The sequence below is a fragment of the Cajanus cajan genome, chromosome 8 (genome assembly GCF_000230855.2).
Source record: "Cajanus cajan strain Asha chromosome 8, NIPB_CcT2T_4, whole genome shotgun sequence".
NCBI lineage: Eukaryota > Viridiplantae > Streptophyta > Magnoliopsida > Fabales > Fabaceae > Cajanus > Cajanus cajan.
The window spans coordinates 33135956-33149800 of NC_138524.1; the positions used below are offsets into that span (position 1 = coordinate 33135956).

The window sequence follows — 13845 nt, forward strand, 5'->3', positions numbered from 1 at the left end:
CAAAATTTTGTCAACATTTTGTCAAGTTTAATGTATGAGACTTTACCTTTATGTATTAATCAAGTATAAAGAATTATATTTTTGAATGGGTAAGGTCACACCTATTATTAAAAACTAAGGTTGACACAATTTATCTTAGATGAATGCACTAATGGATTGAAGTTGGATGAATTGTTTACACACAATTTTTGAATATGAGAATGAAGTGGAAGAGTTTCTTCAGTTTGCACAAATGAATGTTACAGACAATAATGACAAGTTCTGATCTCCTTAAGTGAATTATTTCAATTTGCAAAGGTAGCTAGTAGACATTATATGAAAGTATATTTTATGTGAAGGTTTCCTTAAAAGCTACACAGTATGAACATGGCATAGTGAATTGTTAGATATCCATACATACAAGTGCATCATACACAAAAGCAACAAGTCAATTTAGAGATGGACGATCGACTAGATACTACAAGAAACATGAATTTAATGGGGTTTTTTTAGTGGGGGTTGTCTTAACCCTCGAGACAACAAATAATACCTGGGGTTTCAATAACCCCGATAAAATTATTGTGCAATAGTAGCGGTTGAAACTAAAACTGCGGAGAAGTTCAAATTGTTAATATATTCCTTTAAAATATTATTTTTTTGAAATTATAATTTTCATTTCTTTTTTTTTTCCAATCAGGCTTGGCTTTTCCTCTCACGTTTGGCTTTCCCTCTCTTACATTTGCCTTTCCCTCTCATGTACAAACCCTTTTAGATTAGTGAAAAACAAACCCTGAAATTTCACCATGTCTCTCACGTAATCCTTCAAAATTCACACATTGGTAAAGTTTTGACAGTGAATGAGCCTCGTTCTCCGCAACTCTCACAAACCCTTCTTATTGATACAAAGAAAACCCTAAAATTTTGTGGTGTCTTTTGCAAACCCTTCTAGATTTTCGTATTGGAGAAATTTGGTCAGCAACTCAACAATTGATACTTCCCTCTTTCCCGATTCACCACCTACGTTTAGCCTCTCCAATGGTACATTTCTTATCTCTTTTTTATTTGTTTATTAATCAACAGTCTTTAAATTTTTGCATATATTTTTGTGTGTATATACGAAAGGAGGAGTTCTGGAGCATGGTCAAAAGTCTTAATGAGGTGGTTTGAGTTCCTTTTGTGGCTTGAGGTTGGTCCATTTTGCATTTTTTCTATTAACTGACATTGTAAGGGAATGGCCAAATGTGTGAATGACCAAGTGTAGGACTTGAATAATAAACAATTTTGAGACCCCTGCTTTAGAGACTTTTTTTTATAAGGTAAACATCGAAACCCCTACTTTCTCTATGGTACCTCACTTGAAATCTTGACTAATACAAACAATTTTGATTCTCATAGCAATATCTCCTTTCTCTACATGACTTAACTAATCGTGTTGGAATATTTTCTAAAAACTTTTCACTTAATTTTTTTTATGAGTATCATTATTTTTTTATGAATGATTATCAAGGTCTTCTAAGGATACAAATCCATGCAGTTGAAAATATAATTGCAGAAGGTGTTGTTTAATCCAGTACCATTAATTATATTTTAATTATATTTTTTTTGGTAATGTTTCTTATATGCAAATGGTGATGAAGAGGCACCAAGACAAAGGTGGTTGCATTGTTAATTGCTATTGATAATCCATGTGGGTGGGCTTTACATGTTATAGACCAAATGTGTGGCTTCACGCATGATGTGCCTCACTAAGCAAAACTAAACCTTACCTAAACTAAAATGCTACTGCTCCTGTACATTTCAGTTTTTCCTTTTATAATTTAATTTATGTTATGTATGAGATAAATATTTATATCTTTTTGGACTAATATTTACTTTATTTCACTTTTCCTTTTACACATTACTGCTCCTAAATTTTTTTTGACTATTCTAAATCCTAATTAGTATTTTATGTTAGAACTTGAGATGCAGCCACATATATTAATTAAATAACAATCTTATACTTTCAATTTTTTGTAGAATTAATGAGTTGCTCATCATTTCTTTTAATTTTCTAAAAACTATCAGACACTTAATGGAATGTATGAGCAAAATCAAGCAAAATATTTCTAATGTTTTGGCTTTGTGAGTGATGGATTTGATTTTAATAAATCTAATATTGTTTTTTGTGTTTTTGATATTTTTTTTCTGCTTGTCCTGTAGAACTACTTCAAGTGTCAGTACTACAGCGGCTGCTGCACCAAAATTACCATATGAAATCACAGGAAAGACTGTGGAGAAGGTAATTGATATGTTCCTTATTTTTTATATGCTCCCTACATCATATTTTATTTATTGAGTTAATTATGACTATTACTGAGAAGTGCATCTGGCTTAGAAAATTTGAGTTCATTTGCTTGGTTAAGCATCCATATAGCTTCTTCCAAGTCTAGTAATGATGCTTGTTCTTGTTTTATACTTTGAATCACTTCCTAGTGGATAAAAAATGGTTGAGTTTGTTTGGTGTGTTGGTTATAATAAGGTAAGGTAAGGTTAATGTTGGCTTAATTGAATCATTCTAGTATTATATTGAATAATTGAGACCAAGTAAAAATGTTATTGATCTCTTTGTGCAGGTTAGACTAATTTATTTAAAGTGATATTTCAATACAGGTGACTACGTTGAAATCACAATTGGATGAAGAAAATAGAACAATGATCGAAAAAAATAAAAATTTAAAGAACGAGATAAAAGATTTGAGGCAATGATGAACTTTTTTACTCAAAACTATCAAGGCCAATTACCTTTTGACTCGGCTATGTTCAATAATTCATCAGTAGTGTTTCAAAATGAAATAACTTTTTTAATATCTAATATTATATATTTTGTGTTTCTAATTATGATTTATGCTTATATTGTAAGTTTTTGATCAATGAAGTGTGCCAACGAATGAAACAAATTCTCAACGTGAAGTGGGGCGTGGGTGATAGCTTAAAAGCACATTAATTAATTTGTAGTTGATTTGTGCTTCATTATTAGAAGATAAAATCTTCGTGCTAGTTTATTTTGAGTAATATATATATATATATATATATATATATATGTGTGTGTGTGTGTGTGTGTGTGTGTGTGTGTGTGTGTGTGTGTGTGCGCGTGTGTGTGTGTGTGTGTGTGTGTGTTATGTTTCAATTTTTCTTCTTTTAGGAGTGACTTCATGAGAATACCCCCTTATTACTACTATGCTACATTGTGTTAATTTTAAGCTTCTTATTTTATAGACTCAGTAAGTTATGGTAGAAATATAAATTGTTTATATTTTTAACTTACAAATTCATTTCTTGATTTGATCTACATGCTTTATTAAGAAAACTAAGATCTTCTAAAAACTAGTATTATATATATATATATATATATGTATGTATATATATATATATATATATATATATGTATGTATATATATATATATATATGTATGTATACATGTATACACAACAAATAAAAATAATAATTTATGAGAATAATAGTGGTTCAAAAATTTATCGACATACACGATTAAGAAATAAATGTTAAAATAAAAATGATAATGATGAGGTTAAATAACTCATTTCACAAATATTTTATAGTAATTGAACCTTAACAATTATTGGGAGTTAAAGACTGCAGACAAGTGCAGCACCATGATAAGATTATTGACCTTTATTATTTAATAGAAAACCTCATCTAACTGTCAAAGGTTTACTGCGAGAAATTAACTAGGGTTCTAAAACCCTGGGCAATCATTTGGGAATTTGAATATGCTGGAAATTAACCAGGATTTTAAAATCGCTAGTAATTAAATGGGGTTTTAAAACTACTAGTAATTAACTGGGGTTTTAAATCCTTTGGTAATTAATCAGGTTTTAAAACTGCCGGAAACATGTGAATTTACCCGGGGTTCGCTAAAACCGCTGGTAACACATTACCAACGAAAAATTTGGCTGCAGAAAGTGCAACCGCAAGTAATGTCATTAATGGTGGTTTTAACCCTGGGTAAATCCAAAATCAACCTCCACTAAATCCATATATTTCAAATGCACATATATGTATGATAGTTTATGTAGCAATATAGAGAAACCTTTGTATCAAGACTACTCTAATTTTACACAATTGTCCGCAATATTAAGATTATTCATTCTTAAGGCAAAAATTAGATGAACTAATAAAAGCTTTAAAGAATTTCTAAAGTTGTTGAGTGAAATGCTTCTCAAAGGTAACACTTAAGTGAGTATTATTTGTAATTGTTTTTTTTATCTTAATTTATTCAATTACAGATTCCTAATATTATTTTTGTGTACATAATTATAGGTCTCTTCATCACATCTTTATGGAGATGCTAAGTGTTTTTTATTATGGTTTCATAGACCTAATTGCCATCCAGAGTGTTTGAAATAAAGGCATTAATGTGAAGCAGCATTTCATCGACCTATGCAGGCTAGGAGGAATAAAGGCGTACTTAGCACCTTATTTGAATGGTTAAGTACTTGTATTGTATTTTATTTAAAGTTTACAATAACTTAACAATTTCTAATAATATACAAAATATAGTGCACATTGGTAGCTACTTGTTATAATATTGAGTCAATTTCTTGTAGTTCTCTCATGTGAACTACACAAGAAAACTATTGAGTTGCCTGCTAAACACTTCATTGGCTCGTAATTATCTACTTTCAATCTTTGTGGGTTCTTTATATATATATATATATATATATTAATGAAACAAATAACAATTTCATTCTTTAATTATTAAAAAATTCAACTTCATTTTCTCATAAAGACTTGGTAAATATCTGTAAAAGATGGACATCCACTTTTTTTTTTGAGTCAATTTGAGGTTTGATTTATGTTTTTGTACATTGTTTTAGTTTTATTTGTGTACATTGGCTAGATATTCATGTTTTAGTTTTATCCTCTTGGTACATATTTGGGTATATATTTTTAGTTTTATTTGTGTATATTATTATTAATTAATGACAGTTATTGTTAACTTTAACTTTATTGTTATCTCTCTTCCATTGCTATGTAGTTTAATTTATACATTATTTCAATTTAAATGATAGATATTGTATTTTATATAGGTTTGTATTGAACTAGACAACAATATGTTGTTTTGAAATTTCTTGGAATGTATTTTTGTTGTATAGGTTTGGGAAAATTCAAAAAATGAATGACATTAAAAAAAATTGCATATTCTATGACGAATTTGACCAAATTCATCATAGAACACGAGTGTCAATGTGTTTAAATCATCACATTTGGTACCCATACTATGATTGATGTTGACCACCTGACATAAAAAATGTAACATTCTATGTCGGGTGGTCAACACCCATCACAAAATATTTTGCCATTCTATGTCATTGGGATCTATGTCATATCCTGAGTCAACATAGAATTTAGAAAATAATCGACATTGAATGTCTCTTGCATATAGTAGTGTAGAATTGATAAAGCCACTAGAATCATGTATCATATGTTCAGTTGTGCTAAGTTATTTATCCATAATTCTTAATCATGTTTGGTAATGATGATAGTTGTGGTTTTGCATATGTAACAACAACAAATCCCAACCAAGTTTTGGAAATAGCTTCAAGTGATTTTTGGGCCTTATATTTATCTTATTAATTAAGATATTCGTGTAATTTAAAGCAAGTATCATGTGTGCGTTTAGCATTCCTACAATGTGTATACACCATGCTATCAGTTTGAGACTTTGGCTTGTTTGTCTTACCATTACCTAACCCAAACCTTGAATTAGAAGACAATGTCTCTTGTCTTGCAAAATGTTCACTAGTTGCATTGTAACCAAGTTCATGCAACATCAATTTGAAATATAATAGTTGGTTGAGTGGTTCGGTTCTCTAGTTTGTCCAACCTATTGAAGTTCTCCCTTCAATGCAAGTACAGTACATGTAGAGATGTTCCTCAACTCTTCCATACATATTCACTTCAAACAAAAGTGTATTTCTATTTAACTATGGGAAATGACTTAATTTGTAGTACGTCTTCGTAAATCCTATCCAACCGATCATCCAAGGCATCAAGGAAGTAGTAAACTTTTTCCTTTGAATAGTCAAATTGAATTTTCAAATATCAATTTTACAAGTCATAAGGTTTGATCAGTGGAAATCAATTTCCCACCACAACCCTTAGAGGTCATCGTAGTATGTCTCAATTGATCCTTGTGGATGTATCAGCTATTTATTGACTTTCCATTCCAAATCATACACTTGTATCTCAGAGGAAGCTTACATATATTGAGCCAAATGTAAGCTAATTGTTAAACTAACATTCAAAAACAATTTAAAATACATTTTGATTGTATATATTCAATTTGTAGTGCCCAATACAATTTAATAACCATGAGTGCGAATATTATATGATGAAGCAAATGCTCTCAATTATCTATAGAATTATTGTTGACTCATGTACATTTAAAAATCAAGTTACTTATTAAATGTCATATGAGTATTTCTTGATCAAGTAATATTTAATTTATCTCTAATTTGAATTTTTGTATATATTCAACAACCCATGTCCATTCACGGAGGAAGACTTGAAAGACATCCACACACAGCGGACTTCATATTTTTTGACTATTTATGATATCTTGTAAATGGTTGTTACATTTATTTTAGTTGAAAACATGCTTATGTTTATGTAATTTACATCAGTTATGATGTTTACACCTAATGAGTTTTAATATATAGCTTACCTTATAAATTTTATCATATATATATATATATATATATATATACATACACACACACACATATATATATATATATATATATATATATATGTGTGTGTAGTTTAATTAATTCATTTATACTTTTAATATATTTAAATTGATAATATATTATATAGGATTGCTAACTGTCAATCCTGTACTATATATATTGAACTGCTTAATTGTCCTTTTATAAATTAATAGAAAGGAAAGTAGTATAGGTTATTTAAAAACAATATTTCTTATGTCATTTATGACCATAACTGACATAAAAGTAACATTTTCTTTGTTGGTTTTGGTAAAAAAAATGTCATTGTAATAGCCCAGACATACTAGAATGAGAGGGATCCAAATATTTGTACAGGTATGAGGTTGTACAACTGAGAATTACTTAAAAGAATTAATTAATTAGTACTACTTATATAAAAAATATGCATTAAGGATATATGTTATATTTGATTAAATATTTAAAACGGACCAACATTGTAATAAGCTAACTTGAAGGGAAAGTTTTTTATTTTACTTTTATCAATATAAAAGACAAAAATAATGACAACAAGGTTCAAATCTATGACCATTTACATACTATATCAACCCTCACTATTAGGCCAACCCTAGTGTTAAGGGAAAAGTATACTTAAGTTTTATGGAAAATATTTTAGTCATATTCTTAATCAAAGTGAAACATCTTAACAACTTTGAGTGTTGCCGTAAAGTTAAGTTAAAAAAGAACAAATGTTTTTGCTTAAAGACAAATAGTAGTAATTAATAAAAATGAAGATCATTTTTCCATATGAATTTAGAGCAAGTTAAGTAAACTAAGATTAAATCCATACTTACATCTTCCAATACCACGGTTGCAAGGGAAATTTTTTTGTAAACAGTCGAGTCCAGAAGGTAATCTAGAAAAGAAAACATGTTTGGTAATTAGAAAAATATGCATATGGCTTTCAACAATAACAATATCTATTATAAGCACTGTGTGGAACAATTATGTCATAAGATATCAAGGAGAGATATGAGACCAAGAAATCCTGGATTAGAATTATATAGGTACAAGATCAAATGAAATTGTACCATTCTTAAGAGCTAATGTTGAAGTTAGTACTACATAATCAATGTAAATAAACTAATAAAACTGACTAATTTTATATTTGAAAATAATTTTTAAGATAAACCTTAAAATTGCTAAAATATTCTAAATAAGATGTACAACCATCCAATGATTATCTAATTCTTACCATAAACTAGGACTAATTGATTAAATATTAATCAAACATCACTCCATTTCGGAAAAGAAAAAAATTAGTTACAAAATATTTTTCAATAATCATTAAAATAATCATCATTATTGATAAGAAAAAAATCACCTGCCATTTGAATTCTCTATTGTCAATTTGTTGGCAACTAAATTGCTGCATATCATAACACAAAATATCTCAATATTTGTTTCATTTGACTATATAGCAAAAACATAATAAATTAAACAAACTACAATTAGTCAGTTGTACAATTTTCAAAACTTGAAATGTAAATATAACTTGAATTTAATTTATTATTATTTTGTAATGGCTCAAGGGAAAAAACAATAGAAACTTGAACTTCATTTTCACTAGTTTTTCTCTTTTACAAAGGTGAACCATTTTTTTAATCATATTATTAGTACGAAGTACCTAGTAGCTTTGCCAATGACTAATATCTGTTAGGGAACTTGGTTAATCCCTTTTAGTAAGGTCTCCCCTCCTAACCACATTTTTACATACATAAGACTCGAGCTTAAAGGGACCAAATCTAGTACTACTTGGATCAACGACTTGTTGGTTAAGGTTAATCACTTTAACAAACATTATTTTTCTTTTTATATCAATTTTACATTTAGTTTTCTAATCATTTGCTACTTATATGTTTGGTGCTTAAGATATTGTGCTATAAGTTTATAGGAATATTTATGGAAAAAAAATTGGGAATCTTTTTTTTACAAATAAGAATGCTACGTACAGATAATAAAACTAAAATTAAAAAAAAAAAACTAAGTAGGGGAGAAAAGGGAATTAAAATATACAAATAGTTTCACATATTCAATTTAAATTATTAGGTTGCCAAAATCAAAGATACATAGACATGTGCACGCACACACACACATATATTTGTAAGGACATATTTTTATGTATTTTTATAGCTAGTTTAGGTTTGTGTTAATTATGATAAATTGGTTAGCTAACACCAAGTGGGTTACAACCGTGAACCCCTATATATTTGTATTTTCCTTATTGATTAATACCCATGCTTTTTATTCATAAATCCAATAAGGTATTAGAGCAACTTCATCTTTGCTTCTACTCCACAAGTTCTCAATTTCAAGTTATGAAAAAGATGTTTCTTCCCTTCCTTAATTCACATAATTTTCTTAGCTTCAAGCACAACATTGTTTTCACTTTCATGAATATTTTTCTTCATAAATACCACTCTACTCATTATTCAACTTGATCTAAGATTTTGAATATGAAAGACCCAAAAGTTAAACAATGCAAGAAGAAGACTTCTTAAGAAAATGAATTGCATAATGCATTGAGTCCATATTATTTCCAACTTGGAGAAAGTTCAAGTATAATTCTTTTTATCCTGCTTTAAATCAAATTAATTATCACACGTAGAGTTGTGCTATTTTTAGAGCACTATAGTTTAAAAACAAACTGGAATTTATTGATGACACGCTGCCAATACTTAATAAGGATGATATCAATTATAGGGCATGACAAAGGTGCTATATTATGGTTGTTTCATAGATTACGAGATCTCTTTCTCCTCAAATTTCACAAAGCATAATCTACATAGATAATTCCAAGAAATTGTGGAATGAATTAAAAGAAAGATTCATAAAAGGGGACTACTTTAGAATTTCAAATTGACTTCAAGAAGTGACTCCCTCAAGGAGAAAAGAGTGTGACCGATTATGTTATAGAATTGGGAATTTTGTAGGATGAGTTAGATATGTTGATTTCTAGCCCATATTGTTCATGTTTAATTAAGTGTACCAATGATTTAATCAAATCAATTTTGAAAAGACAAGAAAGAAAAGAAAGTATATTTTTTTAAAGATCTTAGAGTGATTTTACAACATTGTTAAGTCAAATATATATATCAATGATGAAGCCATTTTTATCTATCAACTAGGCTTATGCTACTGTTTTGCAAAAACAAACCCAATAAAAGAAAGTAGTAATTCAAAGGTCCTTTTGAATTCTTCAAACCAACAAAGCAGTCAAGGAAATTGGAGGACATAAAGGAAGGTAATGGTAATTTTTGTAAAGGAAGAGGCACCAAAAGTTTTGGTATAGGAGAGAAGGAACTTCATGTAGAGGAAGATGAAACTATATAACCAAACAGTTCACTTACTACAATAAGTTTGGTCATACAATTGTTCAATGTTACTTCAACCACGACTTTGCTATGCAATATAAGCAAGGAGGTAACTTTGTTGTCCACAAAATTATGTACCCAAGGAAGAACAAAGTCAGTTTCAAGAGATCAAGTTTTGGTCCCAAAATGTTCAAAAAGAAACCAATAATGCTTAGTTTGAACCTAAATAGCTACAACAATCACAACATTGCAACATTCCAACATTCAAACTTCTCATATAGTATGTTAACTGAATTCAAGCATTATAAGTGAGTCTTCAATCCATCAACAATATCCTTCTTTAGGAAAATCAATCTCAAAATTTACCACTCTTGAATTCTTGATATATAGTGATGCTACTGATCATGTTACACACTAGTCATCCCTTTCAGTCACTTTTTCATGTTATTAAACATTCACATGTTAATCTTCTAAATGGAATTGTTATAATGGTAAATTATTACATTAAATATAATTTCTATTCTATAACTCATCTCTTCCTTAAACAACAAGCTCACTTTTTATCAATCTTATTGTGATATATAGGACATGCCTTCATTGAAGATGATTGGGCATGTTAAACTGTATAATGGGTTGTATCATATAAAAAGACCAAGGGCAAATTTTGTTTCTTTTTTCCTTATTGCTAATTTTGATTCTATACATGTAAATGATATTTAGCATTTAAGATTTAGGCTATCCATCCAATAAGGTTCTTGATATATTTTGTACAAGTTTTCCTTATGTTAAAATAAATAGAAATAGTGTATTTAATACATGTCATTTGGAATTACCACAAGGACTTATTCCATTTTTTCCTAATCAAGTGTGTTGCCCTGTCAATTTCCTCTATTTCTTAAACAAGTGAGATGGCAATGGCTTGCTAAGTTGTCATTCTTTTTGGTTTATCTCATTCTACCTACGATTACGCTTTCTTAACTAAGAAACATGGCTCCTTTTAGCATATGTGGATGATGTTATTATTATTGAAAACTCACCTAGTGATATAGCATTTGTAAAAGAGCTTCTACAAAACAAATTTAAAATCAAGGATCTTGGTAAACTCAAGTATTTCTGAGGACTTGAAGTGCCTCGCACTACAAAAGGAATTCATATCTACTAATGAAAATATGTTATACGTTCTTTCTAAGTCTAGGATTCTAGCTTCGAAACCTTGTTCCACTTTTATGAGCAAAGGGTACAAATTATTATGCGATGCTATTGCTCCTTGGGACCCAAATTTCTATGGAAGGCTCATTGATAGGCTATTATACTTAACCACGATAAGACAAAAAAAATCCTTTGTTATTTAGCATCTAAGTTAGTTTATGCAATTTCCTACCCAACATCACTTGGATGTTGCTCTTTATATTGTTCATTACATTAAAGCCTTCCCAACTCCAAGATTATTATTATCTGTTGATTCTACTTTACAATTGAAAGCCTTTAGTGACTCAAATTGGGCTACATGTCTAAATATTCGTCACTTTATTATTAGTCACTATATTTTCTTTTGGCTCATATATGGTCTCTTAGAAGTGTAAGTAGTAGACAACATTTTCTCATTCCTCTTCTAACTTATAATATTGCACCTTGCCTTCACTATTTCTAAACTTCAATAGTTGACACTTGTGGTAGGACATTTAGGTTTTGCATGTTACTCTTGCTCTTTTATATTGTCACAGTCAATCCGTATGACATATCGAATCTAATCCTAATTTCTATGAATTACCAAGCACATCGACATTAATTATCACATCACTTATGAAAATTTACAATCCAAGTAGTTTCCTCTACTACCTATATCTTTTTCACACCAAATAGTTGACATTTTTTTACTAACCCTTTGGAGCTAACCATTTTTCAACATTTGATGTCAAAGTTGGGAGTGTTATTTATCCACTTTTCAATTTGAGAGGTGGGGTGTTAGGACATATTTTTATGTATTTTACTACTAGTTTAGTTTTTTATTAATTATGATAAATTAGTTAGTTGTCACCAAGTGAGTTACAATTTTGAATCTCTATATTTTTGTATTTTTTTTATTAATATCAATATCTTTTATTCACACGCACATACACAATATATATATATATATATATATATATATATATATATATATATATATATATATATATATATATATATATATATATGTTCTCACCAATGTCTTTTATTTATGATGTGAATTTGTTTTTACCAATTAAACCACTCATGATTAGATAAAAAATTATAAGTGTTTATCGTGTATATATTCATTGCCATGTATTTTGCAATATTTATTGATATAATAAACTAAATAAAAAATAGATATAAAATGAAATAAATAAGGTTCATATGCAGTGCAAATGGCTAACACAAGTTTAAAAGAAATGTTAGGACTTATTAAATTATCAAAAATTGATATATAAGAAGGTTGAAAAATAAAACAAACTTACAGTTGTAAATTTTGTTGGTTTACCCAAGAAGGAAGAGTCCCTGATAAATTATTGTATGACAAATCTCTGCAAGAAATGTAAATCATATCAAATATTTGAATTTGAAATTAAGAGCGTAACTCAACTCAACAATTATTGGGAAAAGATTAATCAATAATAAGTTTCAAACTTTTATACATATATTGTTTAATAAATTTATATAGAATACCTATACAAAAAATAAAAATATGAAATTAACTAATTAAATCATTGAACTAATTAATTATCATTTTGGTCATTTATTTCAATTTTCAATTAAATCAAACATTTGTTAATATTTTTTTTTGATCCATTAGAATTAGATTGATGACACCAAGGTTCGAACATAAGACCTTGTGTATACTATTCCAAACTTTCCACCACTAGGCTGACCCTAGTGATCTAAACATTTGTTAATATATTATCTAATAATGAATTATTTATATTTTAAATATTGTATTATTTGTCAAAATAAAGTAATGCGGTGTATTTGTTGGAACCAAAGACATTTGAAATGTTTATCTCCTAAATATCCTATAGTTTTAATGATAACAAATATTATTATATTTCGATGATTTAACTAATTTACTTTACCTGTGCAATATAAATATTTTTTCAATATTAAGCAAAAAGGTATAAACATTGTATCTTTGATGAAGACAAAATCATTGTTTTAATAAAAAGTATCCAATGCACTTGTTAATTTAAATTTTTCATGTTTTGTTTAAATTATATTGTCCAAAAGTATTAAATAAAACTTTTTTCAAAAAGGTCTTATGCTTTTGTTTCTAAAATGATTTTTAATAAATGTCTGATAAAAACCTTAAGCTCAATGTATAATTAAATGTTTCATGCATCAATGACATCACTCACTCCTTAAAACGTTTTGAATATCTTAGCATTTAATGAAAAGTGAGATTTATTATATATAAGTATAGTCTCTAACCATAACAAAGTTCAAATGTCAAGGTAAGTACAAAAACAAAACAAAAGAAGGAATGCTAAGAAAAATAACACTAAACATCAAATAAAGCAACAAATTTTTGTTAAAGACATGACAATTGACCTTTTTTTCTCATCTTTAGAATCAAGACCCCACACCATGAACCATATAGAGTCCCCCATGCATTAAATGGAGATTTGAAATGTAAATATCATTGAGTGTTCCTTCTTCTCAATGGACATATTAGAAGGATACTCTAAATGGAAAATGTTGTAGAGAAACATCTCAAAACAAATGAAAATCGACACAAAGCTCTAGCTTTATA

General features: G+C 28.5%; 1 protein-coding gene across 4 annotated transcripts in view; it reads right to left on the minus strand.

Annotated features, from left to right (window-relative positions):
• Nucleotides 1–13845, minus strand: part of LOC109788185 (putative LRR receptor-like serine/threonine-protein kinase At1g56140) — a 91905-nt gene that overhangs the window by 15031 nt on the left and 63029 nt on the right. For all 4 annotated transcript variants that reach the window (XM_083062392.1, XM_083062391.1, XM_083062393.1 and 1 more), the window contains 3 exons: nt 12560–12625; nt 8093–8137; nt 7563–7624 (listed from right to left, as the gene is read on the minus strand). In XM_083062392.1, coding sequence (XP_082918518.1) covers nt 7563–7624; nt 8093–8137; nt 12560–12625 — 173 coding nt within the window. The remainder of the gene's footprint in view (nt 1–7562; nt 7625–8092; nt 8138–12559; nt 12626–13845) is intronic.